General features: G+C 36.5%; 1 protein-coding gene across 1 annotated transcript in view; it reads left to right on the top strand.

The window, feature by feature from the left end:
• Nucleotides 1-25,806, top strand: part of LOC123539706 (signal transducing adapter molecule 2-like) — a 44,866-nt gene that overhangs the window by 12,650 nt on the left and 6,410 nt on the right. Inside the window, exons 2-15 of the mRNA XM_045324439.2 lie at nt 4,290-4,374; nt 4,843-4,918; nt 7,202-7,300; nt 8,033-8,118; nt 12,623-12,689; nt 13,665-13,740; nt 14,213-14,337; nt 15,413-15,498; nt 16,128-16,222; nt 17,035-17,111; nt 17,989-18,079; nt 19,510-19,564; nt 24,262-24,421; nt 25,538-25,731. Coding sequence (XP_045180374.2) covers nt 4,290-4,374; nt 4,843-4,918; nt 7,202-7,300; nt 8,033-8,118; nt 12,623-12,689; nt 13,665-13,740; nt 14,213-14,337; nt 15,413-15,498; nt 16,128-16,222; nt 17,035-17,111; nt 17,989-18,079; nt 19,510-19,564; nt 24,262-24,421; nt 25,538-25,731 — 1,372 coding nt within the window. The remainder of the gene's footprint in view (nt 1-4,289; nt 4,375-4,842; nt 4,919-7,201; nt 7,301-8,032; nt 8,119-12,622; nt 12,690-13,664; nt 13,741-14,212; nt 14,338-15,412; nt 15,499-16,127; nt 16,223-17,034; nt 17,112-17,988; nt 18,080-19,509; nt 19,565-24,261; nt 24,422-25,537; nt 25,732-25,806) is intronic.

Here is a 25,806-nt window from a genome sequence, read left to right as displayed (position 1 = left end):
TTTCAGCTGGATTGTTACTTGACAAATGCATATATTTCCACTTTAAAAGTAGGAAACTTTATAAATTCATTTGTCTAGAAGTATACAGTAGTTGATATAACTAAAAATATAAAGCCTGGTGGAAGCCTAATACTTGTTCAAAAAAACAACAACTTCGAACTTCAGTTGCTACATGAAAGGTTTCAGACCGCTATAGCAGGGGTAAATTCCAATCCCCCAGCTCTGAATGAAACCTCTGAATATGATACAGAAGGCCTTCACGCAAATTGCTGATAATTACTGATCTTCAACAGATTTAAAAATGCCTCTTCATCTATATTGAATGGGAAGAAGTTAATTATCATTTTGAATTGAAGCCACTTATGTTTGAAGCATTGCACAAATGAAATGAAGTAGATTTTTAGTTTCTGTCTTCAGGGTACAATTTGTCAGTCCAGTACAGGGATATAAATTAGCAGGGGCCCAGTAGCCCATGGCCTCTAGATTTTGGGCTGGGCCCCTAAATTGTTGGAGAAAATGCCCATATACCTAATGTTAAACATTTAGTTTTGACAGTCTGGGCCCCTAAATAAAACACCTAGTTTATATCCCTGCAGTATACTATATGTAGACAGCTTAGATAGTATACTGTAGTAATAAATAGTTTTGTGACTGGCCTAATACATGTCGAGCCATGGAGGTAATTTTTAGCTCACCTGTCACAAAGTGACAAGGTGAGCTTTTGTGATCGCGCGGTGTCCGTCGTCCGTCGTCCGTCCGTGCGTGCGTCCGTGCGTGCGTGCGTCCGTCCGTAAACTTTTGCTTGTGACCACTCTAGAGGTCACATTTTTCATGGAATCTTTATGAAAATTGGTCAGAATGTTCATCTTGATGATATCTAGGTCAAGTTCGAAACTGGGTCACGTGCCATCAAAAACTAGGTCAGTAGGTCTAAAAATAGAAAAACCTTGTGACCTCTCTAGAGGCCATATATTTCACAAGATCTTCATGAAAATTGGTCAGAATGTTCATCTTGATGATATCTAGGTCAAGTTTGAAACTGGGTCACGTGCCTTCAAAAACTAGGTCAGTAGGTCTAAAAATAGGAAAACCTTGTGACCTCTCTAGAGGCCATATATTTCATAAGATCTTCACGGAAATTAGTCAGAATGTTCACCTTGAATATATTTAGGTCAAGTTCGAAACTGGGTCACATGCGGTCAAAAACTAGGTCAGTAGGTCTAAAAATAGAAAAACGTTGTGACCTCTCTGGAGGCCATATATTTCACAAGATCTTCATGAAAATTGGTCAGAACGTTCACCTTGATGATATCTAGGTCAAGTTCGAAACTGGGTCACGTGCCATCAAAAACTAGGTCAGTAGGTCAGATAATAGAAAAACCTTGTGACCTCTCTAAAGGCCATATTTTTCATGGGATCTGTATGAAAGTTGGTCTGAATGTTCATCTTGATGATATCTAGGTCAGGTTCGAAACTGGGTCACGTGCGGTCAAAAACTAGGTCAGTAGGTCTAAAAATAGAAAACCTTGTGACCTCTCTAGAGGCCATATATTTCACAAGATCTTCATGAAAATTGGTCAGAATGTTCATCTTGATGATATCTAGGTCAAGTTCGAAACTGGGTCACGTGCCGTCAAAAACTAGGTCAGTAGGTCTAAAAATAGAAAAACCTTGTGGCCTCTCTAGAGGCCATATATTTCATAAGATCTTCATGGAAATTGGTCAGAATGTTCACCTTGATGATATCTAGGTCAAGTTCGAAACTGGGTCACGTGCCTTCAAAAACTAGGTCAGTAGGTCTAAAAATAGAAAAAGCTTGTGACCTCTCTAAAGGCCATATATTTCATGGGATCTGTATGAAAGTTGGTCTGAATGTTCATCTTGATGATATCTAGGTCAGGTTCGAAACTGGGTCACGTGCGATCAAAAACTAGGTCAGTAGGTCTAAAAATAGAAAAACCTTGTGACCTCTCTAGAGGCCATATATTTCATGAGATCTTCATGAAAATTGGTCAGAATGTTCATCTTGATGATATCTAGGTCAAGTTCGAAAGTGGGTCATGTGCCTTCAAAAACTAGGTCAGTAGGTCAAATAATAGAAAAACCTTGTGACCTCTCTAGAGGCCATATTTTTCATGGGATCTGTATGAAAATTGGTCTGAATGTTCATCTTGATGATATCTAGGTCAAGTTCGAAACAGGGTTATGTGCGGTTAAAAACTAGGTCAGTAGGTCTAAAAATAGAAAAACCTTGTGACCTCTTTAGAGGCCATACTTGTGAATGGATCTCCATAAAAATTGGTCAGAATGTTCACCTTGATGATATCTAGGTCAGGTTCGAAACTGGGTCACGTGCCTTAAAAAACTAGGTCAGTAGGTCAAAGAATAAAAAAACCTTGTGACCTCTCTAGAGGCCATACTTTTCATGGGATCTGTATGAAAGTTGGTCTGAATGTTCATCTTGATGATATCTAGGTCAAGTTTGAAACTGGGTCAACTGCGGACAAAAACTAGGTCAGTAGGTCTAAAATTATTAAAATCTTTTGACCTCTCTAGAGGCCATATTTTTCAATGGATCTTCATGAAAATTGATCTGAATGTTCACCTTGATGATATCTAGGTAATTTTGAAACTGGGTCACATGCGGTCAAAAACTAGGCCAGTAGGTTTAAAAATAGAAAAACCTTGTGACCTCTCTAGAGGCCATATTTTTCATGAGATCTTCATGAAAATTAGTGAGAATGTTCACCTTGATGATATCTAGATAAAGTTCAAAACAGGGTCACGTACCTTCGAAAACTAGGTCAATAGGTCAGATAATAGAAAAACCTTGTGACCTCTCTTGAGACCATATTTTTCAATGGATCTTCATGAAAATTGGTCTGAATTTTTATCTTGATAATATCTAGGTCAAGTTCAAAACTGGGTCACATGAGCTCAAAAACTAGGTCACTATGTCAAATAATAGAAAAAATGACGTCATACTCAAAACTGGGTCATGTGGGAAGAGGTGAGCGATTCAGGACCATCATGGTCCTCTTGTTATCACTGGAAAGGAAGAATTATACTTTGCTTTTGGAAACTGACCAAAGAAGTTTTTTCTCCTTGATTTTAGGCTGAAATCCGAGATCTATACACTGGTGTTATACATGTACATTGCTTCTAAAGTTCTATAGTGTGTCTGTAACACAGTGGAATATGTCACCATGTCGAATTTGAATGATTAAATGTTAAAATTTTGTATTTTGTGTCTGTTCCATATCTTTTAAACCACTTGAAAGATATTTATGAAACTTTTGACTGAAATATCCTTATGTAGAACTCGGGTCTGACTTGAAATACTTGCCTAAGGTCGCAAGTGAAGGTCAAAGTTTTAGCCTTAACTTCTCCAGCCTTTTAAACTCCTTGAACATGTTGAAGGATAATCCATATACATGTATTTATATGAAACTTCATTTGAACGTTCCCCCTATCAAGATCAAAGTGGTGAATCTATGTTGTAGTTATACCAGGTCAAGGTCTGAACTGAAGGTCAGATGTTTGAGTTTAGAATTCTGTCTAGTTGTATCTTATCACAGGCGCTTGAACCTCTATCAATAGATATATGCATTATCATATCCCGCCCACCTAATATACTATGAAATAGTACAGAGATCTACAATCTCTTCAAGAGATACACTTTTTTATTGATTGAGCTTCAAACACCTGTGATCTTATATACCCCGTGAAATTTATTAAACTTGAATTAAATGTTCCACCCTTTTGTTCAAGATTTGCAGCACTCCTGATAGAAAGCTCTTCATTTCTTGTACATGAAAGCTCTTCATTTCTTGTTCATGAAAGCTCTTCATTTCTTGTACATGAAAGCTCTTCATTTCTTGTACATGAAAGCTCTTCATGTCTTGTACATAAAGCTCTGCATTTCTTGTACATGAAAGCTCTTCATTTCTTGTACATGTTTATGTTGATAAAAAAGTATTAATCACTTGCATCCCTATTGAATTTTGTTCATTATGACAAATGTTTTCATCACAAGTAAAGCTTGAATGTCAGTTATGGCCTTTTATAATTTTGTTGATTTGATTGGACTTATGTTGGTGTGACTTAAAAACTAACAAGTTACTGAAACAAACTAATTCCTTTGCATGTTTACTACGAAGTGGGGAAGAAACAGGATAAGGTCAAGTGATTTGATGTCAGAGACCTGTAGCACCAGCTATGAAGGCCCCTTCTTTCATTCCAAAACACATGGATAGTTAAAATGGTTGTTTTTATTTAATTTTGCACAGAGAAAGCCACTAGTGAGATGAACACAGTAGAAGACTGGGGTCTTATAATGGATATATGTGATCAAGTCAAGACGAAAACTAATGGGTAAGTGTAGATGCAGCTTACGCTGTACCCACACCATGAGAAAACCAACATAGTGCATTTGCAACCAGCATGGATCCAGACCAGCCTGTGCATCCGCCAATCTAGTCAGGATCCATACGGTTCGCTAACGGTTTCTCTAATTGCAATAGGGTTTGAAAGCGAACAGTATGGATCCTGACTAGACTGTGCAGATGCGCAGGCTGGTCTGGATCCATGTTGGTCGCAAATGCACTATGATGGTTTTCTCATGGTGCAGCTCAGTTTTCAATATTTTTTATGAATAAATTTTAGCAGATATATTTCTGTATAAAGTGAGTTTCTGTTTTAAACTTAATTTTTTGTCCGTGCTGCTGACAATAGTAATACTTTCCAGTAACTAAATAATTGTATTTCATATTTTGCTATAAGGAAAATATTGTTATGACTGAGTTTGTGATATGTATTTATAGAAGTATATTATTGTTTCAGTTCTAAAGATTGTTTGAGATCAATAGTAAAGAGATTAAATCATCGGGTCCCATTTGTATCCATGCAGGCATTAACAGTAAGAAAGTTTAAATCTATTTTTAGCTCACCTGTCACAAAGTGACAAGGTGAGCTTTTGTGATCGTGCGGTGTCCGTCGTCCGTCCGTAAACTTTTGCTTGTGACCACTCTAGAGGTCACATTTTTCATGGGATCTTTATGAAAGTTGGTCAGAATGTTCATCTTGATGATATCTAGGTCAAGTTCGAAACTGGGTCACGTGCCATCAAAAACTAGGTCAATAGGTCTAAAAATAGAAAAACCTTGTAACCTCTCTAGAGGCCATATATTCCACAAGATCTACATGAAAATTGGTCAGAATGTTCACCTTAATGATATCTAGGTCAAGTTCGAAACTGGGTCACGTGCCATAAAAAACTAGGTCAGTAGGTCTAAAAATAGAAAAACCTTGTGACCTCTCTAGAGGCCATATTTTTCATGAGATCTTCATGAATGTTGGTCAGAATGTTTATCTTGATGATATCTAGGTCAAGTTCGAAACTGGGTCACGTAGGGTCAAAAACTAGGTCATTAGGTCTAAAAATAGAAAAACCTTGTGACCTCTCTAGAGGCCATATTTCTCAATGCATCTTCATGAAAATTGGTCAGAATGTTCATCTTGATGATATCTAGGTCAAGTTCGAAACTGGGTCACGTGGGGTTAAAAACTAGGTCAGTAGATCTAAAAATAGAAAACCTTGTGACCTCTCTAGAGGCCATATTTTTCATGAGATCTTCATGAATATTGGTCAGAATGTTCACCTTGATGATATCTAAGTCAAGTTCGAAACTGGGTCATGTGGGGTCAAAAACTAGGTCAGTAGATCTAAAAATAGAAAAACCTTGTGAACTCTCTAGTGGCCATATTTCTCAATGGATCTTCATGAAAATTGGTCAGAATGTTCACCTTGATGATATCTAGGTCGAGTTCGAAACTGAGTCATGTGCGGTCAAAAACTAGGTCAGTAGGTCTAAAAATAGGAAAACCTTGTGACCTCTCTAGAGGCGATATTTTTCAATGGATCTTCATGAAAATTGGTCAGAATGTTTACCTTGAAGATATCTAGGTCAAGTTCGAAACTGGGTCACGTGGGGTTAAAAACTAGGTCAGTAGATCTAAAAATAGAAAACCTTGTGACCTCTCTAGAGGCCATATTTTTCATGAGATCTTCATGAATATTGGTCAGAATGTTCATCTTGATGATATCTAAGTCAGGTTCAAAACTGGGTCACGTGGGGTCAAAAACTAGGTCAGTAGGTCTAAAAATAGAAAAAACCTTGTGACCTCTCTAGAGGCCATATTTCTCAATGGATCTTCATGAAAATTGGTGTGAATGTTCAGCTTGATGATATCTGGGTCAGGTTCATAACTGGGTCATGTGCGGTCAAAAACTAGGTCAGTAGGTCGAAAAATAGAAAAACCTTGTGACCTCTCTAGAGGCCATATTTTTCACGAGATCTTCATGAAAATTGGTGAGAATGTTCACCTTGATGATATCTAGGTCAAGTTTAAAAGTGGGTCACATGCCTTCAAAAACTAGGTCATTAGGTCAAATAATAGAAAAACCTTGTGACCTCTCTAGAGGCCATGTTTTTCAATGGATCTTCATGAAAATTGGTCAGAATTTTTTATCTTGATGATATCTAGGTCACATGTGCTCAAAAACTAGGTCACTATGTCAAATAATAGAAATAACGATGTCATACTCAGTTGAACACTGGGTCATGTGGAGATAGGTGAGCGATTCAGGACCATCATGGTCCTCTTGTTCTTGTGATACTTTCAGTCACATTTCACATTAATTGTCCAGTTATGTGATAGACGTAGTCATGTCACCTGTCTCATAGTTCAGTAATGGATATTGACACTACACTTGCCTTATTAGATTATACATGTTTGTGTTTATTTATTTATAATCTCTACAAGTAAACCAATATAAGCTTAATTTCTCGAAAAGAAAATTGTGTTACTTAGTGCTGCAAATGTGTAATATAAGGTTATAAAAGTTGAAGGATAGTACAAGGTTCAGAATATTCTCAGATTCCTGGTTCATTAGGTGTTGAATTTGCTATATAGAGCCTCAGTGTAAAGTCACACCCAAATCAGTGCCGGTAATGTTGTTAGCAAGAGCAGGGATCAATCTCTGTATGCATCCGGCATTTCTTACATTTGCTGTTCTAAGTACAGTATTACTTTCCCTCAGAACAAAATGTGTATTTCTGTTACTAATGGTCATTTCTTTCCATTTATGGTTGTTAGAGAATTGAGCTCAGATGATAGATTTACATAAATTTACTTGCAGCTTTTGAATGCATGTGTGAACAACTGTGGACGAGATTTCCATCTTGAAATATGTTCAAGAGATTTTGTTTCTGAGTGCAGAACATTAATTGGTCAAAAGGTAAATAGTTTGTATGGATTTTTTGCATAGAATGTGTATCTTTAACCTTTAGCCTGTTAGTGGCAAGTGATTCTGCTTTTTCGACCAGTGTAGACCAAGATCAACCTGCACATCCGTGCAGGCTGATCATGATCTGCACTGTTCGCTATCCAGTCAGAAAATTTTCGGTGAACACCCCTTTGATAATCAAGTGGTAATGCCCAAGTTAAATGATGGACCAATTAAGAAATTAAGCAGGGTAAAGGTTAAATGACTTTTAGTGTAGGTTGAGTAATTCTTAATAATACAATGACTGACTAGACGCTTTTAAGAAAGTTCTTCTGAAGCTGAGTATACTGTGAAGTCATAAATATTCGTGGAGGACTAATTTTTGTGGATTTCGTGGTTTAGTCAATCCATGATATTTAATGCCAACGAGTAAGTAAAATTCCCATCAATTTGTGTTCAGAAGTTGTAATCCATGAATTTATATCCCCACGAAATTAACGTTTTGACCAAAACCACGCAATTTCATGCCCACGAAATTAAATGATTTCACAGTATACCTTCAAAATTATGGGGGAGGGTGTAGGCTGATGGTCTGTATGTCTATTAAAAATTATCACTGTGACTTATAAACTGTTGAGCTCAGTTTTGCTGCTGTTGGAATGAGACAGATTTCAGTTGATGCCATTGGTTATTTTGAGGGAATGCTATTCATATAATGTGTATTCTGTAAATCTCTATTTTCAGGCCCATCCACGAGTTGCACAGAAGCTAAAATATATAATTAAATCATGGGCAGAAATGAAGGAATTTAAAGAAGATCCAGCGTTAAAGTAAGCTCAGTGTCTTTAACACATGTCTGGAAATTTTCAGGACTAGTCCTGATTTCAGGTTTTTGAGTGCCAGAATTTTCTTATAAATTATGACTCTATTGAAAAAGATCATTTTAGGCTTTGGAAAGTAGATTTTCAGGCTTCTTATTTTTGACTGAACCCCATGCCTGTAATAAGGTTATTCAAAGATAGAAACCTGTTTATTAAATTGGTGATGTTGTGGAGAGGGGGCAGGCAGGTGTCTGAGGAGCGTCAAACCCATCATGTTTGCTCAGTAACTTAGTTTTGCTTTGAGATATTAAATTGAAACTAGGTATTCTATTCATTTTTTATGGCTAAAAAAAAAGAAGAAAAGTATAGCTACATATGGTAACTATTCTACTGTGAGGAAGTCTGTCATTCCGTCAGCCTATCAACACTGGACTCCATTAAAGTTTTCGTCAAATTCAAATGAAACTTGGTATTATCAACATGAAGTGCACACTATTGTGCATATTGGAGGAATTTTTTGTCCAATTAATTATATTTTGAGTTGTGGCTCCTTTCTGAATTTAATATTATTACAACTACATCTATACCTAGTGTACTAAATTCCTCCATCCAATCCAAATGAAGCATGTTATACATCATCAACATGAAGTTACATTTTTAGCTCGACTATTCGAAGAATAGTCTAGCTATTCTACTCACCCTGGCGTCGGCGTTGGCGTCAGCGTCGGCGTCGGCGTCACACCTTGGTTAAGTTTTTGCATGCAAGTACATACAGCTATCATTTAAAGGCATATAGCTTTGAAACTTATTTATTCTTTTTCTAGGTCAATTACCAACCTCACTGGGTCAAGTTCCATAACTCTAACATGTATTTTGAGCAAATTATGCCCCCTTTTGGACTTAGAAAATTCTGGTTAAAGTTTTACATGCAAGTTACTAGCTCCAAAACTAATGTAGATATTGAATTGAAACTTCACATGTGTCTTCGGGGTTATAAAACTAGTTGATAGCAGCAAGTCCTATAACTCTGACCTTCATTTTGGCCAAATTATGCCCCCTTTTGGACTTAGAAAATTTTGGTTAAAGTTTTGCGTGCAAGTACATACAGCTATTACCAAAAGGCATATAGATTTGAAACTTATTTTTTTCTTTTTCTAGATCAATTACCTACATCACTAGGTCAAGTCCAATAACTCTGACATGTATTTTGGCCAAATTATGCCCCCTTTTGGACTTAGAAAATTCTGGTTAAAGTTTTGCGTGCAAGTACATACAGCTATTACTAAAAGGCATATGGATTTTAAACTTATTTTTTCTTTTTCTAGATCAATTACCTACCTCACTGGGTCAAGTCCCATAACTCTGACATGTATTTTGGGCAAATTATGCCCCCTTTTGGACTTAGAAAATTCTGGTTAAAGTTTTACATGCAAGTTACTATCTCCAAAACTAATGCAGATATTGAATTGAAACTTCACATGTGTCTTCGGGGTTATAAAACTAGTTGACAGAATCAAGTCCCATAACTCTGACATGTATTTTGGGCAAATTATGCCCCTTTTTGGACTTAGAAAATTCTGGTTAAAGTTTTACATGCAAGGTACTATCTCCAAAACTAATGCAGATATGGAATTGAAACTTAACATGTTTCTTCGGGGTTATAAAACTAGTTGATAGCATCAAGTCCCATAACTCTGATATGCATTTTGGTCAAATTATGTCCCCTTTCAGACTTAAAACTCTTTTGATATTTAACATTTCGGGTAATAATTTCCTGCTTCTGTGACAATATTTCGAATAGTCGAGCTTGGCTGTCTTACGGACAGCTCTTGTTTTTAGTATGCTCTATTTTGGACTTCATAAATTCATCTTATTAAAGCATTTTCAGGGAGGTCAGGGTCATCAGTACTAAATTTTGCTGTTTGAAAAATCTGTTTTCCATTTTAAGTCGGGTAATTTAAGTGTATAATGTATATATTTGTTTGTTGTTTATTTGACATTGCACTCTCAGTTACTGATTATACTGGTTCAATAACCTCAAGATAATACTGGATAAAAGTACAGAAGTTAAATGAAAGGATTGTCCCAGTGTAAGCAGTTGATGCAGCGTATAGACAGAGATAGATATCCCAGCTCTATTATATATTATTATCCCCCGCCGATGAAATTGGGAGGGGGATATTGAAATGGCGTTGTCCGTCACGTGCGTCCGTGTGTCCGTCCGCAGCCATTTCTCAGTAACTAGCAGGTAGAATTTCATGAAACTTGAAATAAACATGAACCAATATACTGCGATGATGCCCATCAGGGTTTTTTTTGGATTGGTCAATTTCCCTTAGAGTTATTGCCCTTGATTTAATGAAAAATGCCCAAAAATGTCCGTCCACAGCCATTTCTCAGTAACTAGCAGGTAGAATTTCATGAAACTTGAAATAAATATGAACCAACATACTGCGATGATGCCCGTCAAGTTTTGTTTTTTTATTGGTCAATTTCCCTTAGAGTTATTGCCCTTGATTTAATGAAAAATCCACGTCTGCAGCCATTTCTCAGTAACAAGCTGGTAGAATTTCATGAAACTCAAAATAAATATGAATCAACATACTTCGATGATGTCTGTCATTTTTTTTTTCAATTGGTCAATTTTCCTTAGAGTTACTGTCCTTTAATTGTTTGAAAATCTACAGATTTGTACATAAAAAACCAACCAATTGGTAGAATTTCATAAAACTTCTTTCATTCTTTTCCATGTACATTTATTATAAACATGTGAAGTTGTGTACCCACACCTGGTCACCACCTTGCCTTGGTCGCATTCTAAGTCGCACATTTCTCGTCCGATTTTCACCAAACTTTAACAAAATGTGTTTGACCATAAGACCTCAGCCAAGTTCGATAACTAGCCAAATCGGTCTAGGCATTTTGGAGTTATGGCCCTTGAATTACCAAAAATCGGCCTTTTTACTCTTGTCCGCACTCTAAGTTGAACATTTCTCATCCGATCTTCACCAAACTTGAACAAAATGTGTTTGACCATGAGACCTCGGCCAAGTTCAATAACTAGCCAAATTGGTCTAGGCATTTTGGAGTTACCGCCCTTGAATTACCGGAAAAATTGGCCTTTGTACTCTTGTCCGCACTCTAAGTCGAACATTTCTCATCCAATCTTCCCCAAACTTGAATAAAATGTGTTTGACCATGAGACCTCGGCCAAGTTTGATAACTAGCCAAATTGGTCCAGGCATTTTGGAGTTACGGCCCTTGAATTACCAAAAATCGGCCTTTTTACTCTTGTCCGCACTCTAAGTCGATCATTTCTCATCCGATCTTCACCAAAATTGAACAAAATGTGTTTGGCCATGAGACCTCAGCCAAGTTCGATAACTAGCCAAATCGGTCCAAGCATTTTGGAGGTCTGGCCCTTGAATTACCGAAAAATCAGCCTTTTTACTCTTGTCCGCTCTCTTAAGTCGAAGATTTCTCATCCGATCTTCACCAAACTTGAACAAAATGTGTTTGACCATAAGACCTAAGCCAAGTTTGATAACTAGCCAAATCCACCTAGGCACTTTTGAATTATGGCCCTTGAATTACTGATTGGATCCACTTGTCCAGACCATCTTATTGGATCCACTCGTCTAAACCATCTAGAGAAACTAGACATTTTTCATAGGGGCAGTTGTGGGAGACATGCGCTTTTCTCAAAAGCATCTCTAGTTTTCTGTTAAATTGATTTTGACCAATGAAATTATTTGCTTCTTAGTAACATCCTTAACTTTTTGCCTGATATATTTTTTTGCCATTGAATTTCCTGACCACAAACCCTTTCGGCTGGGGATACCAATTCATCAAAGTAGCAATTGAAATTATTTGCCCCAGATTTGGTAGTAGGCTTGGTGATAACACATATTATACTGAAGAGGAGTTTCATCTCTCATTGATGATTGTTGCATCATACTGTAAATTATTAAGTATTCATTGGAAACCAATTTTCTTGTGTACATTTCATGGTTGTTTCAATACACAAAATGAAATCCAAACAAACATGTGAAATGCCCTTTCATTTTGTGTTCCCGGGTCAAAAACTGCAAATTTATATCCCCACAAAATTGCTACCGGTATTTGGATAAAACTGTGAAACGTTGGGCCCGTAAAATTGTACAATTTCACAGAATATGGTCCTTTGTACTAAATCTTGTCTGAAAGATTGTTTTGATGTGTTTCATATCACTTTACTCATCAATAGGTAAATAAGAAATAAAATGTTGCCACTCACTAAAAATCAGTTTCAAAGTAAACGTTTTGGCATGGTATGAGCTCTTTGTACTGTAGTGCTGAGAAAACTGATTTGGTCACTCAAATTCAGATAAAGCGCAGAAAAACTTGTAATTTCTTATGTAAAAAATATTATAATATCAGAGTTAACCAATTTTGTTTACCTTTTCAGTTTTATCCCATGTTTTTGGGAGAGTTTCAAAGTTACATGTAACTAATGTATTGTCTTCTATTTCAGTTTGGTCCCATCGTTCTATGAGAGCTTAAAGAAGGAAGGACATGAATTTGCTGATCCAGATTCTACAGTAAGTATAACTATAAAACTTTAAAGCTCTGCCATGCGTGATCATTACATTCCTTTTGTAGATAGGGTATTAACATTTTTGAACATGAGAATGAATTAAAACAAGTTTGACTGTATGATAGGTGATAACTCTCATTGAAATCTGAGGACAACAGGGACATCTTGTTCTGATAAAATTTATAATTGTATACCGTACTATAAGTAGTAACAAAACTGCTAGGACAAATTCAGTACCCCCAGGTCAAATAACTGGAAGCTGGCGTTTTAACTGGGAGTGGGTATTATTACCAGTTATTGGCCCATCATGGAAGAATTATGTCATTTTTGACATCACTTCACCCTGTGTTGTTGCGGTGAAAATATTACTTCATGCCAATATTTTATAGTTATGATTAATACTTGTATTACTGATTAAAGCAATGGAGTAAACATTATTATGTTTAGGTATGTTATAAACAACTTAATAAACTGCAGTGATGTTTCTTGTGTGGTGTATCTTCTAAACTTCTAAACCTATACTAAGCCCTCATGCAATATACATGTAGGTTTAGTTGTACTAATAACCACTTCGGGCCCAACATCGCTGTTCAATAAGTTTTTAGTCATGTTTTGTTTAACCCTTACCATGCTAAATTTCTATAATGGACTGGTCTATCTTTCAATTTGGGCAGTACCATTTATCATTTGAAGGGGTGTTTACTGAAAATTTACTGACTGAATAGCCAACAGTGCAGACCATGGTCAGACTGCATGGATGTGCAGGCTGATCTTGGTCTACACTGGTCGCAAAGGCAGAATCAATCATGTCCAGCATGGTAAGGGTTAATAGATGTATTTATAACTGAAAATTTATATTGATAGTGCTTTTGATATATTTGGAACTTGCGTATGAGGAGGTCATGTGTGTGGTGAGGGATTGTGTTTAATAGTGGCTTCATTGTTTATAAATTCATTGTTATTTAAATTTTACCTACAGCCAAAGAAGACAGTAACAATGAGCAAAGATCCAAATGTAGCACAGTCCCAGCAGGAGGAAGATGATCTCGCTAAAGGTGTGTAACTATGGTTACAATGAAAGTTTACATGTTTTTTTGGTGAAAATCTGCCTAAAATAGTATTAAAAGACGTTTTATTACTGAAAATGTATAAAAAGAATATTAACAAACTGGAAAAAGACATGGTGTTATAGTATTGTCAGTTTCTGTTTAATACACTGTTTAAGAGAAATGCAAGAAAAAGAACTACTAAAAACACCTGTGTGCAAAGACAGTTCCATGCATCAATACCAGTTTTGAAAAAAATGAAAGAAATATTACCTAAACAGTTATTTAATGTGTCACCTACATGGCATAATTTTTGCCACATTAATAATTGCATTCTAAAAGTAATACTACTGGTAGCCAGCATACATATTTCATATAGGTATTCTTGCCTACCTCGGCTTGCATTCTGGTATTTTATTAATTATTGAAGAAAACACAGTTTAGATTTTCCATTGATCATTCAAGATTGTTTGTTTTACAGCTATTGCACTATCTCTTCAAGAGGAAGAAAAGGGTTCCGGTCATAAAACAACCAGTCTATACCCAACTGGACTATCAGCAGGTGCTTCTGGCGGTGCAGCTCCTAGGGTTAGAGAAGTTAGAAAGGTACTTTACTAAAGCAGTACCTAGGTTTTTTGTCCAGTTTTTAAAAAGGATTGTTATTGATGAATCTGGTTCAGTGCACTGTTGAGAAAGGAAGTAAAAAATCTTAAGTGTTTTGTACTTAAGTGTATTAGAGCAAATATGATTTAAGATTGATTTACAAAATGATGTACTTTATAAGACATGATGGCACTTTAGTCTACTTAACTCATACTGATAATGCATGATTTTACAGCAAGTGCATATATTTATAGGTTATTAGCTTTGTATCAGGAAATATGCACTAGTTTTGCGGTGGAAATATTGCACGACTTTAGGAGTGCAGTATTATTCTGCTTAAGAATGAGTGTATGTTTCAAGATGCAAAGCCAGTAACCGTTTTATTACATACGTATATACACACATAAATATGTAAATACTAGTCTACTAGCGCCATAAGAAAACCAACATAGTAGCTTTGCGACCAGCATGGATCCAGACCAGCCTGCGCATCTGCGCAGTCTGGTCAGGATCCATGCTGTTCACTTTCAAAGCCTATTGGAATAAGAGAAACTGTCAGTGAACAGTATAGATCCTGACCAGACTGCGCGGATGTGCAGGCTGGTCTTGATCCATGCTGGTCGCAAACCTACTATGTTGGTTTTCTCATGGTACGGCTCAAATGTTTCTGTACGATCCGAATCTTAGAGCGAGTCAGTGAGTGTGCAGTAAGATATTTGTATCTACGTAGGATGAACAGGAACAGCGCCAGATTGGTGGCCGAGGGTTTGATTCCCGGGCAAGGTGTGTATTTTTGGCAAAGAATATATTAGTTTTGTCCTCCACCTGCGCAGATGGTCTGGATCCATGCTGGTCGCAAAGCCACTATGTTGATTTTCTCATGGCGCGGCTCACATTAAAATGACATCATGCAAATGAAAATGTTTAAATAAAATGAAATTTAAGCATCAATATGGAAAAATATTGACATTTCTGATTCCATCGTAACTTGACGTGGAATAGAATACGAGTATGTAATAAGGTATAAGGTATTTTATAGCCTTTATTACAGAGTTTTTCACTGGTATTATAATTGTAGGTGAGGGCATTGTATGACTTTGAAGCAGTTGAGGATAATGAGCTGACATTCCATGCAGGAGAACTGATCAGTGTACTGGATGACAGGTAATAGTTAAATTGTTGCTTTGTTTCATTCAGTTTAACCCTTATCCTGCTACATTTCTATAATGGACTTGCCCATCTTTCAATTTGGACAGTACCACTAACTGTTTAAAGGGGTGCTCACCTAAAAGATACTGACTGAATGGCGAACAGTGCAGATCATGATCAGACTGCTCATCCATGCAGTCTGATCATGATCTGCACTGGTTGCAAAGGCAGAATAAATCTTGTCCAGCACAATAAGGGTTAACGTCACACTGAGAATTTAATTCATATTATGACAACTAGGGTATTAATAGTGAAGGAAGACCCCATGTATCTCCCTGGATATTCCTTCGGGCACAAATAGGTAACTAGCTGGAACAGCTGATCTTTAAGCTAGTTGGATAGGTATTTCTGAACCCAAAGCTGGGTTATTTATGGATATTTGTACTCGTATGAAGTCTGCAGTTCTGTTTAACTTATTATATCTTCACAGAAATACACTGCAATATTCTAAAATAATCATAATCAGTCGCTGCATTATAATATTTACAAACATACGTACTCAAGTTCCCTTAAGTCTCAGTTACCTTTTTTTTTGGTTATCCTTTGATGTTATCCATTATTTAAAATGATAATTGTTACTACAGTGATCCTAATTGGTGGAAAGGATTTAATCAGAGAGGAGAGGGTTTGTTCCCGGCTAACTTTGTTACTGCAGACCTGTCAGTGGAACCAGAAGAACGTGAGTTTGCTCTGTTAACTTATTTTATTTTAATATTTCTGAACATAATTTGTGTTTAGAATATCTTACGTTGGTGGACATCCAGCAAGTTTATATTGCATGATAACATCTTTCAAACAGAAGTAAGCTTCAGAGGAACCAGATAGATCTAGCACTAAAAGTAATGGACATGGTGGAACACAAAAAAGGATTTCCATCAATGAATAAAATTTTACAGATTTACAGTTTTAAATGTGTTTTAACTTGGAAAAGCCTGCCCACACAGCTCAATAGGGAGAGCGCAGATCCTCAGATCAAGGGGTTGTGAGTTCGATACCTGGGCGAGGCATAAGTTCTCCTGACAATGTGATAAAAGACATGGTGTCTGAAATCATTTGTCCTCCACCTCTGATTCATGTTGGGAAGTTGGCAGTTACTCGCAGAGAAGAGGTTTGTACTGCTGTTGAAAAAAAGCATTAAACCTATAACAAATAAAGAAATCACTTTTTTAACAAGACAAGTATTTTGTTGCAAGTAACCTTATTTCAAAGATGAATGAACAATCAGTTCTATATTGAGCAGTGACCAGGGGAATGACACAAAGTGATGTCTTTAAGTAAGCAACTGTAACACAAGTGTAAATAAGAACAAACTGTCAATTTGGGAAGCTAGCTTACAGGTTGCTAAAGGCAGGTATCTGGATAATACAGGTGGCTGTTAATGCAGGTCCAACTGTATATTATGATTTGAAAAAAAAGATGTCATTGTAAAATAAGCACTGTGTAAAAATACATAAACCCATCAATACAGATGGATGTTTTATATTTGTACAGCGAAAAGAAAGGTAGAGTTCAGTGAAGAAGTTCAGGTGAAAACTATTGAGGCACCAGAACAGTTGGAAATAGATGAGGTAAGAATTGAGATTAGAAGAGATATAGAAAAATAGTTTGGAATTAATGACAGTCATAAATTCAATAATCAGTAAAATGTAGTTGATACCACTGCCATCTTTGTTGTGAAATGAGAAATTTTTTAAGATTAGCACAAGGTTGAAGGGACCAGTGTAAAAATTCCAGTGTTGTTGATTCTGAGCTCAGTTGTAAATTTGACCATTAGGAAGCCTTCATTATTAGACTGATCTGCAAACTCTTTGTTGCCAACTGAGACAAAATGTTAGACATGTTGGAAGAATTTTATGTTGAAATTGGCAACAGGAATTTGACTCAAACTTGCTAATGCTTTATAATGACTGTGTATCATTATTATCATTATCATACCAGATTTATATAGGGCCTTTTTCATGATAAACACATTCAAAGGGGCTTTACATATAGCAAACAGCCACACAGGGTGCGAAATTCATCCTCTACTAGTACAGACCAGAGGGATAGAGTGAGATAAAGCCCCCCAGAACAGATAGAGAGAAATCCTTTTTAGATACAGGCCTGTAAGGCTAACTTAGCCTAGCTGTTAGTGAATAGACAGTCAAGTTCTTTAATGTGCCCAGTGTTTAGCACCGATACACACGAAGCCGTCTTTCCTGGGAAGAACCAGTACAGGCCTCTTAGGTGGAAGACACTCAAGAGCATCTCAAAAATTTCCAGTGCCTGGACTAGGATTCAAATCCCGGACCTCTGGATTGACAGTCAAGCGTGTTACCACTAGACCATCGGCCCAATATAATATTTATGGGAAACAAGACATTTTTTTCAGAAGTCTAAGGAGACTATGAATGAATTCACTCTAAAGTTTGGACATCAAAGTTGATGATTGATTGATTTTTACAGGCAAAGATAGATGATATGTTACAACAAATACAGAATGCTGATCCTACAGGAGAGACTCGACCAGATAGTGTTGAAATGTTGCAGTTAGAAGGTACTCATTTTTATTTCTATAAAAGACGTAAGAATGATGTGTTACTGAGATTTATCCTTTAACTTCAAATTCTCAATATTGTCCCTCTTCAATAATACCAAGAAAAGATTCTGGTAGTTAAAAATTCTGTAAAGAAGGTGATTACCTTTTTCTTTCATTTGGTTAATGGCTTATATCAACAGGTACACAATTCTGATAAAAAAAATTGCACAATTCTATTGGTACAATTATACAATTCTGATGATCATACAGTTGCAAAGCTCTGTCGATACAGATTCACAATTTTGTAAATACTATTACACAATTCTGTTCATTTATCTATTTAGCTTTATTGAGTCAGCAAACACTGAAAGCGTTGACGATTCTTTGCTGTCGCAAGATTTCTCTCTAACTAGACCAAACAACAAAGCACAATGATTTAGTTCCATTGGAATGTCTCAAATACCAGAGTTTATCACATTAATGAAACTTAATTGAGTTAGTTTCATTTGGTATGACCAGTAAACAAATGAATATGTTTTTTGGAATGTATGAAGTATATTTGTGCCATACACAAACAAAGCCAATAATACCACATGACCGTCCAATAAGATTTCTGTACTGGATTCTGTGGGCATTTTCATATTTGATGGTTCATAAAATGAAAAAAAAATGGCATGTTAAATCAATGATAAAAGATGTTGACATAAACAACAAAATTTGCTTTTACTGCTGGAATGGACCCGCCCGCTTAGCTCAGTAGGTAGAGCATCGGTCTACGGATTACAGGGTCGCGAGTTCGATCCTCGGGCTGGGTGTATGTTCTCCATGACTATTTGATAAACGACATTGTATCTGAAATCATTAGTCCTCCACCTCTGATTCATGTGGTGAAGTTGGCAGTTACTTGCGGAGAACAGGTTTGTACGGGTACAGAATCCAGGAACACTGGTTAGGTTAACTTCCCGCCGTTACATGACTGAAATACTGTTGAAAAACAGCGTTAAACCCAAAACAAACAAACAAACAAAACTGCTGGAATGGTCCTTTATGGCAGTGTGGTTAAGGTCTTTGACTTTGAATCCCTTATATAGAATTCGATGGAAGCCATCCTGCTCAATTACAAAACATTGGTGGTCCAGACAGGTGCCCACCATCCGGACTTGAAGTAATTTCAATAGGGGTACCTTGGATCTTTCTCCTACAGGAAAAGGTGGCAATAGCGGCCTAAAATTGTGTCAGTGTTACTTTGATTACAACAACAAAAAAAGTCACCCTTGGAAATGCTTTGCAGTTTGACACATTCTTTACTTACTGCCCAAAAGAGAAAAAAAACTGTCTTTATTTGTATTATGCTGCAAGAATTTAGTGTGTAGTAAGCATGATATGTAATGTCAGACTGTTTGATGAATATGATGTGGAATTGTTTACAGTTACTATTTGTTTTCCAGAACAATGTAAAGCCATGGGTCCATTAATTGATGCTGAACTGGAAAAGATAGATAAGTACGTTCTTATGTTTTATCTTCATTTAGACTTAATGTAACAATGCCTGCATTTAATTATGAATAGAAAAATCATGTTTATTAATCCCCCGCCGTGGCGGAGGGATTATAGGAATGGTCTGCGTCCGTCCTTCCGTCTTCCGTCTGTCCTTCCGTCTTTCCGTCCTTCCGTCCGTAACAAAATCGTGTCCGGTCCATATCTCTTAAACCCCTTGAAGGATTTTCATGAAAATTGGGTCAAATGATCACCTCATCAAGACGATGTGCAGAACCCATGAGTCAGCCTTTGTCGGTTCAAGGTCAAGGTCACAACTCAAGGTCAAAGGTTTGAGCCTGCCATTTTGTGTCCGCTCTTTATCTCCTAAAGCCCTTGAAGGAATTTTATAAAACTTGGGTCTAATGATCACCTCATCAAGACGATGTGCAGAACCCATGAGTCAGCCATGCCGGCTCAAGGTCAAGGTCACAACTCAAGGTCAAAGGTTTGAGCCTTCCATTTTGTGTCCGCTCTATATCTCTTAAACCCCTTGAAGTAATTTTATAAAACTTGGGTCAAATGATCACCTCATCAAGACGATGTGCAGAACCCATGAGTCAGTCATGCCGGCTCAAGGTCAAGGTCACAACTTAAGGTCAAAGGTTTGAACCTTCCATTTTGTGTCCGCTCTATATCTCCTAAACCCCTTGAAGGATTTTCATCAAACTTGGGTCAAATGATCACCTCATCAAGGCGATGTGCAGAACTTATGAGTCAGCCAGTCGGCTCAAGGTCAAGGTCACAACTGAAGGTCAAAGGTTTGAGCCTTCCATTTTGTGTCTGCTCTATATCTCCTAAACCCCTTGAAGGAATTTTATAAAACTTGGGTCAAATGATTACCTCATCAGAACGATGAGCAGAAATTATGAGCCAACCATGCCAGCTCAAGGTCAAGGTCACAACTAAGGGTCGGAGGTTTAAGCCTTCCATTTGGTGTCCACTCTGTATCTCCTTAACCCCTTGAAGGATTTACATCAAACTTGGGACAAATGATCACCTCATCAAGAACTCATGAGTCAGCCATGTCAACTCAAGGTCAAGGTCACAACTGAAGGTCAAAGGTTTCAGCTCTGTATCTCCTAAACCCCTTTTTTCATGAAACTTTGGTCAAATGATCACCTCATCAAGACGTTGTGCAGAATTCATGAGTCAGCCATGTCAGTTCAAGGTCAAGGTCACAGCTAAAATCAAAGGTTTTACCCTTTCACTATCCATAGCAGTGGCGGGGGATTTAGCTGTCTTTCAGACTGCCTTGTTTTCATTAAAACAAAGGGGCCTCCGTGGCCGAGTGGTCGCTGACTTCAAATCACTTGCCCCTCATCGATGTGGGTTCGAGCCTCACTCAGGGCGTTGAATTCTTCATGTGAGGAAGCTATCCAGCTGGCTTACGGAAGGTCAGTGGTTCTACCCAGGTGCCCGCTCGTGATGAAATAATGCACGGAGGGGCACCTGGGGTCTTCCTCCACCATTAAAGCTGGAAAGTCGCCATATGACCTATCATGTGTCGGTGCAACGTTAAATCCAAAAAAAAAAAAAAAAATCATTAAAACACAGTAACAGTCTAAGGAATCTTGACAAGAAACTGCTCAGCCCTGAGCAGTAACACCTCAGCAGGAATAGAGTTATAATACTCTACAGACCCTTTGATCTTTTACAATAAAAAAACGACTTTTCATGTTTTAAGAACAAAAAAGTAAAAATAAAAAGCAATAATAATTACAAGTATGTTTTAAATTTAGCCAACACAAAATACATTTTTTTTCTATATTCAACTGTAGAATATTAATGATCATGATTTCTTAATTTTTTTATTCAACCTTTTGAAGCTTTAACTCTTACTATGTACCTTGTTAAGTTTCTACAATATAAACTTGCCCATCTTTCAATTTTGACAGTACCATTTTTAAAAAATATAGTTTATAGGGATATTAATTGAAAACTTACTAACTGAATTGTAAACAGTGTAGATCATGATCTTGCTCTGCAATGGTCGCAGAGGCAAATACAATTGCCACTGCAATTGCCGCTAGCATAATATTTAGAGTTAAAATTATTTAAAGTACATAGTTTTGAACTTTTGACCTTACTTGAACAATAATTTAGTTACAAGCTTTCTTCACAATCGAGCTAAAATACATTAATAAAACCTAACAATTACATGCATACAACTTGTACATGTATAAATACATGTATGTAATATATTAATTACATACATACATACCCACGTAGAAGCCATTTCAACAAGGAGGGCGGGGGTCATATTATCATGGGGATCATGGAGGACACAAATATGAGTCTGGAATATGGGTTCAAACTTAAAATTAAATATATCCACAGATGAAATTAGTATAAGCAGTTTAGATCCTGAGCTTACATCATATCAACACTAAACTTGCTGGAGGTGGGGCAAACTACACACTCCCCCAAGCCCCGGTCTGATGCCCTTCTCCCCTTCCCTCTGTCTAGTATGTCCAATAAATGATACATTTATTATATTTGCACATAAACTGTAGTGTCAGTGTAACATGCACTTCCATAATCAATTTACATAATATCTGATAGACTTAGTGGTTTATTCAGAGGTTGCTTCAGTCTGAGACCTTTTTGTGTGGTGCTCTCATGAATGCTGTGTTTTTTGTGCTTTTTAGACATGCTTGGAAGCTCACCGATATTGTAAAATGTGCATCTGGACTGGGACTGAAGTCGTACACATCACCATTTTATTTTTTCTTCAGACAAAGGGTTTCAAGTTTTGATCAAGAAAAAAACATAGAAAGTTAATGTGTTACAGATTTTTAGATTACAATTTACCAAGATGTTCAACATTATATCAGACTCCAGTGTTGGGTCATAATTCACTGTGGTCAGTGAGCTTGTCAGTGATAATGAGACAACATGCTGGGCAGCAAACCACAGATATTTTCTGTATCTGACCAAGATTCCTTAGACTGGTAATATTGACATCACATCAACATTATAATTGGCCCCATACCAGCACAAATAAGAAGTGCTACCATATTTGATCTATTATTTCATATAAAGACATCTTAGGACAGAATGGTGTTTTCTTGCATGCAGGAAAGGAGTTTCCTGTGTTTTCACCAGCACAAGAAACTTCATTTTACACTGGAAAAATTAACGTGGTGCTTTGATGTGTAGATTTATGCTATATTTTTTTTAACAATAACCTTGTAAGTTCGTTTTTGTTCCTTTTATTTTGCTTGTTGAATAAAAGAAGCCCCCACATTATCTTATAGAAGAAAACACAAATTATGCTGCAGATGATAAAATTAAACTGGAACTCCTACATGGTTGTTTGCCTTTATAATATAATGACTTTTCTCTTCACAGATGTAAATTTCATGCACTTTATTATAAATATCTATTTTAAGAATATGTAATTATTTTATTAGCTCGTCTGATTATAAAATCTACGAAGTGTTGTCATCGCTTGATTGTGGCATCGGCCTTGGTTACAATTTTTGTTTAGTCCACCTTTTCTCAAAAAGTATAAGAGCTACAGCTTTGAAACTTAGCACACTTATTTATCATCATTAGGGGATTGACAATGTAGGCCAAGAATCATAACTCTGATATGCATTTTGTCAGAATTATGGCCTTTTTTGTACTTAGAAAATTTGAGTTTCTTGGTTAAAATTTTTGTTTAGGTGAACCTTTTCTCAAAAACTATAAGAGTTACAGCTTTGAAACTTTGCACATTGTTTATAATCATTAGGGGACTGTGTAGGCCGATAACAATAGCAGTTACCTGCATTTTGTCAGAATTATGGCCCTTTTTGTACTTAGAAAATCTGAACTATAACTCTTCTTACATATTATCCAGCACTTGCAGAAGAGCATTGGCACCCGCAGGCGGTGCTTTTGTTTCTAAAATTTTTCGTTGAATACGGCATGGGATATATAACCCTTTCACTATTTTTAATATGATGAAGACACAGTCATGCTGACGTTACGCCTGTTTGCCAAATGTTTGCCAAGAAGTAGTACTTTCCTATTTCTTTCACATATTATATGTATTACAAGGACATATATGGATTGAATTAGTATATAATTGCAGAACCTTTCTTTAATATATTTAAACCCTCCAAATTGGTTATTTACAGGGAAGAATATTTTAGCAGATATGTAACAACTTTGTCATGTTTAAATATATTAAAATATGATTCTACTACATGTATATATTATTTCGTTCTGTTTTTTTTTAACAAATTTTTTATTCAACATTTAAGACTTCTATGGGAGATTCTAAGACGACTTGAATTGCTTGCCAGTTAAACAAATAATGAGTTCAAGCTATGCATATTCTGTGAAAAAACAACTATTGATGTGCTGCCTTGTAAGAGAGCACTATGATGTCAATTATTATGTCAAAATTCCCCATGATGAAGGATTCATTACTTCTAGGATACAAGAAGATTGCCCTTAAAATAGGGAAGAACCATATTATGTACATAAAAAATTGCAGTTATTAAGACTTTAAAGGTGGGAACACTAGGCATTAACACATTTATAAACCAGGTGAAAGGAATCCAGGAGCAATGTTAATGTAGTTATATGAAAAAAAGGTAATTTGTATAAAAATGGTGTTATATCAAATAGCAGAAATAGGACAACAACCTTTTTGTGTTGGTATATTGCAGGAGACATGCAGAATTGTGTGGAATCAATGCAAAGGTGCTAGAAGCTCTACAAATGTACCATAACTTGATGAAGGAGACACCTATGCCATTTGCCTATAAACAGTCAATGTCTGGATATAATCCAGGTGCCATGGGAATGCCTCCAGGGTCTATGCCACAGGTATGTCTATATATAAACTGTCAATGTAAGGATATAATCCAGGTGCCATGGGAATGCCTCTAGGGTCACTAAGTCCAAGGTCAAGATCACACTTGGAGGACAAAAGTCAAATTGCTTGAATTTTTATTAGATGGCTTAAATTTGTATCCCCTCAATATTGTCTAAGGTGCCTAGACAATTTTCATAGAACTATTAATAGCTGTTATCAGGACAGTGTGCAAAACATTTGACTCGGGTCTCGAAGTACAAGATCAAGGTCACAAAGATCTAAGATCAAATTGCTTAAATTTGATTCACATCCATATCTTTGCAACTGCTGGAATAACTTTCATGAAATTGGCATCTATTGTTAATCTCATCAATACAAAATGCATAATGCACAACTTAGGTCAAGATAACATTTGAAGGTCAAAGGTCATGATGTAACAATAACTCTCTCTTGTATCAAAGCAGTGTCTGGGGGATATTAACCACCTTTTGTGATAACTCTAGTTTGTACTCCACACTTTTGACTCATTTGGGGAAGTTATTGCTTATATTGAGAAATCAAGTAAGGAATCTAGAAAAACTTGTAAAGTATATAATTGTTGTATAAAAATGAAATACAGTTTAAAAAATTGGTGTTAACCTTGACTAAACGATTTTTTATGTTTTTAAAGTAACATCAGGGCCCAGTTGTTTGAAACTTTAACCGGCTGTTAAACTAACCGCTGGTTAAATTATGATTCAAAACACTGGTCTTGATTGGATAAACTAGTATGATGTTTTGATTTCATGGAAAAGATTTTTCAATGTTCATAATTCTTATCTCATACATTTGTTTTTCTAAGTCTTCTAAAATGTCGAAAAGCCTAAAATTAATCAACTGTTAGCTTAATCGCCTGTTAAAGTTTCGAACAACTGGGCCCAGATGAGCATTAGTCATGTTTTGCAGATCTGTTTGTCAATGTTTCTCAGAAACTCATTTATGCTGCCATCTCCTGAAATGGTGTTCAGAGCTAAATATAGAAGATACTGCTTCAGCAAATCTTTGGGGCCAACCTTACATTGATGCATAAATGTCTGTATTTGAATCAAATTTGAACTTGCTTTGATTTTTTCGATCTTGTTTTTCAGCAGTTTAGTGGTACCCAATATATGCCGCAGGGAGGCATGAGCCAGATGCCTCAAATGACACAAGGTCAAGGTCAGATGGGATCAATGTCACAAGGTCAAGGTCAGACAGGACCAGTGCCACAAGGTCAATTAATGCAAGGTCAAGGACAGCCGCAGACGTACACAACAGCATCTAGTCAAAATTTTAACAATAGGTAATTATCTTACAGAAAAAGATGACCACATTTACCCAAATTATATGCTATTTGTTTGATTGGTATAAATTTATG

The sequence above is a fragment of the Mercenaria mercenaria genome, chromosome 16 (assembly GCF_021730395.1).
Source record: "Mercenaria mercenaria strain notata chromosome 16, MADL_Memer_1, whole genome shotgun sequence".
NCBI classification, from domain to species: domain Eukaryota; kingdom Metazoa; phylum Mollusca; class Bivalvia; order Venerida; family Veneridae; genus Mercenaria; species Mercenaria mercenaria.
This window is presented reverse-complemented; position numbering and strand designations above follow the sequence as displayed.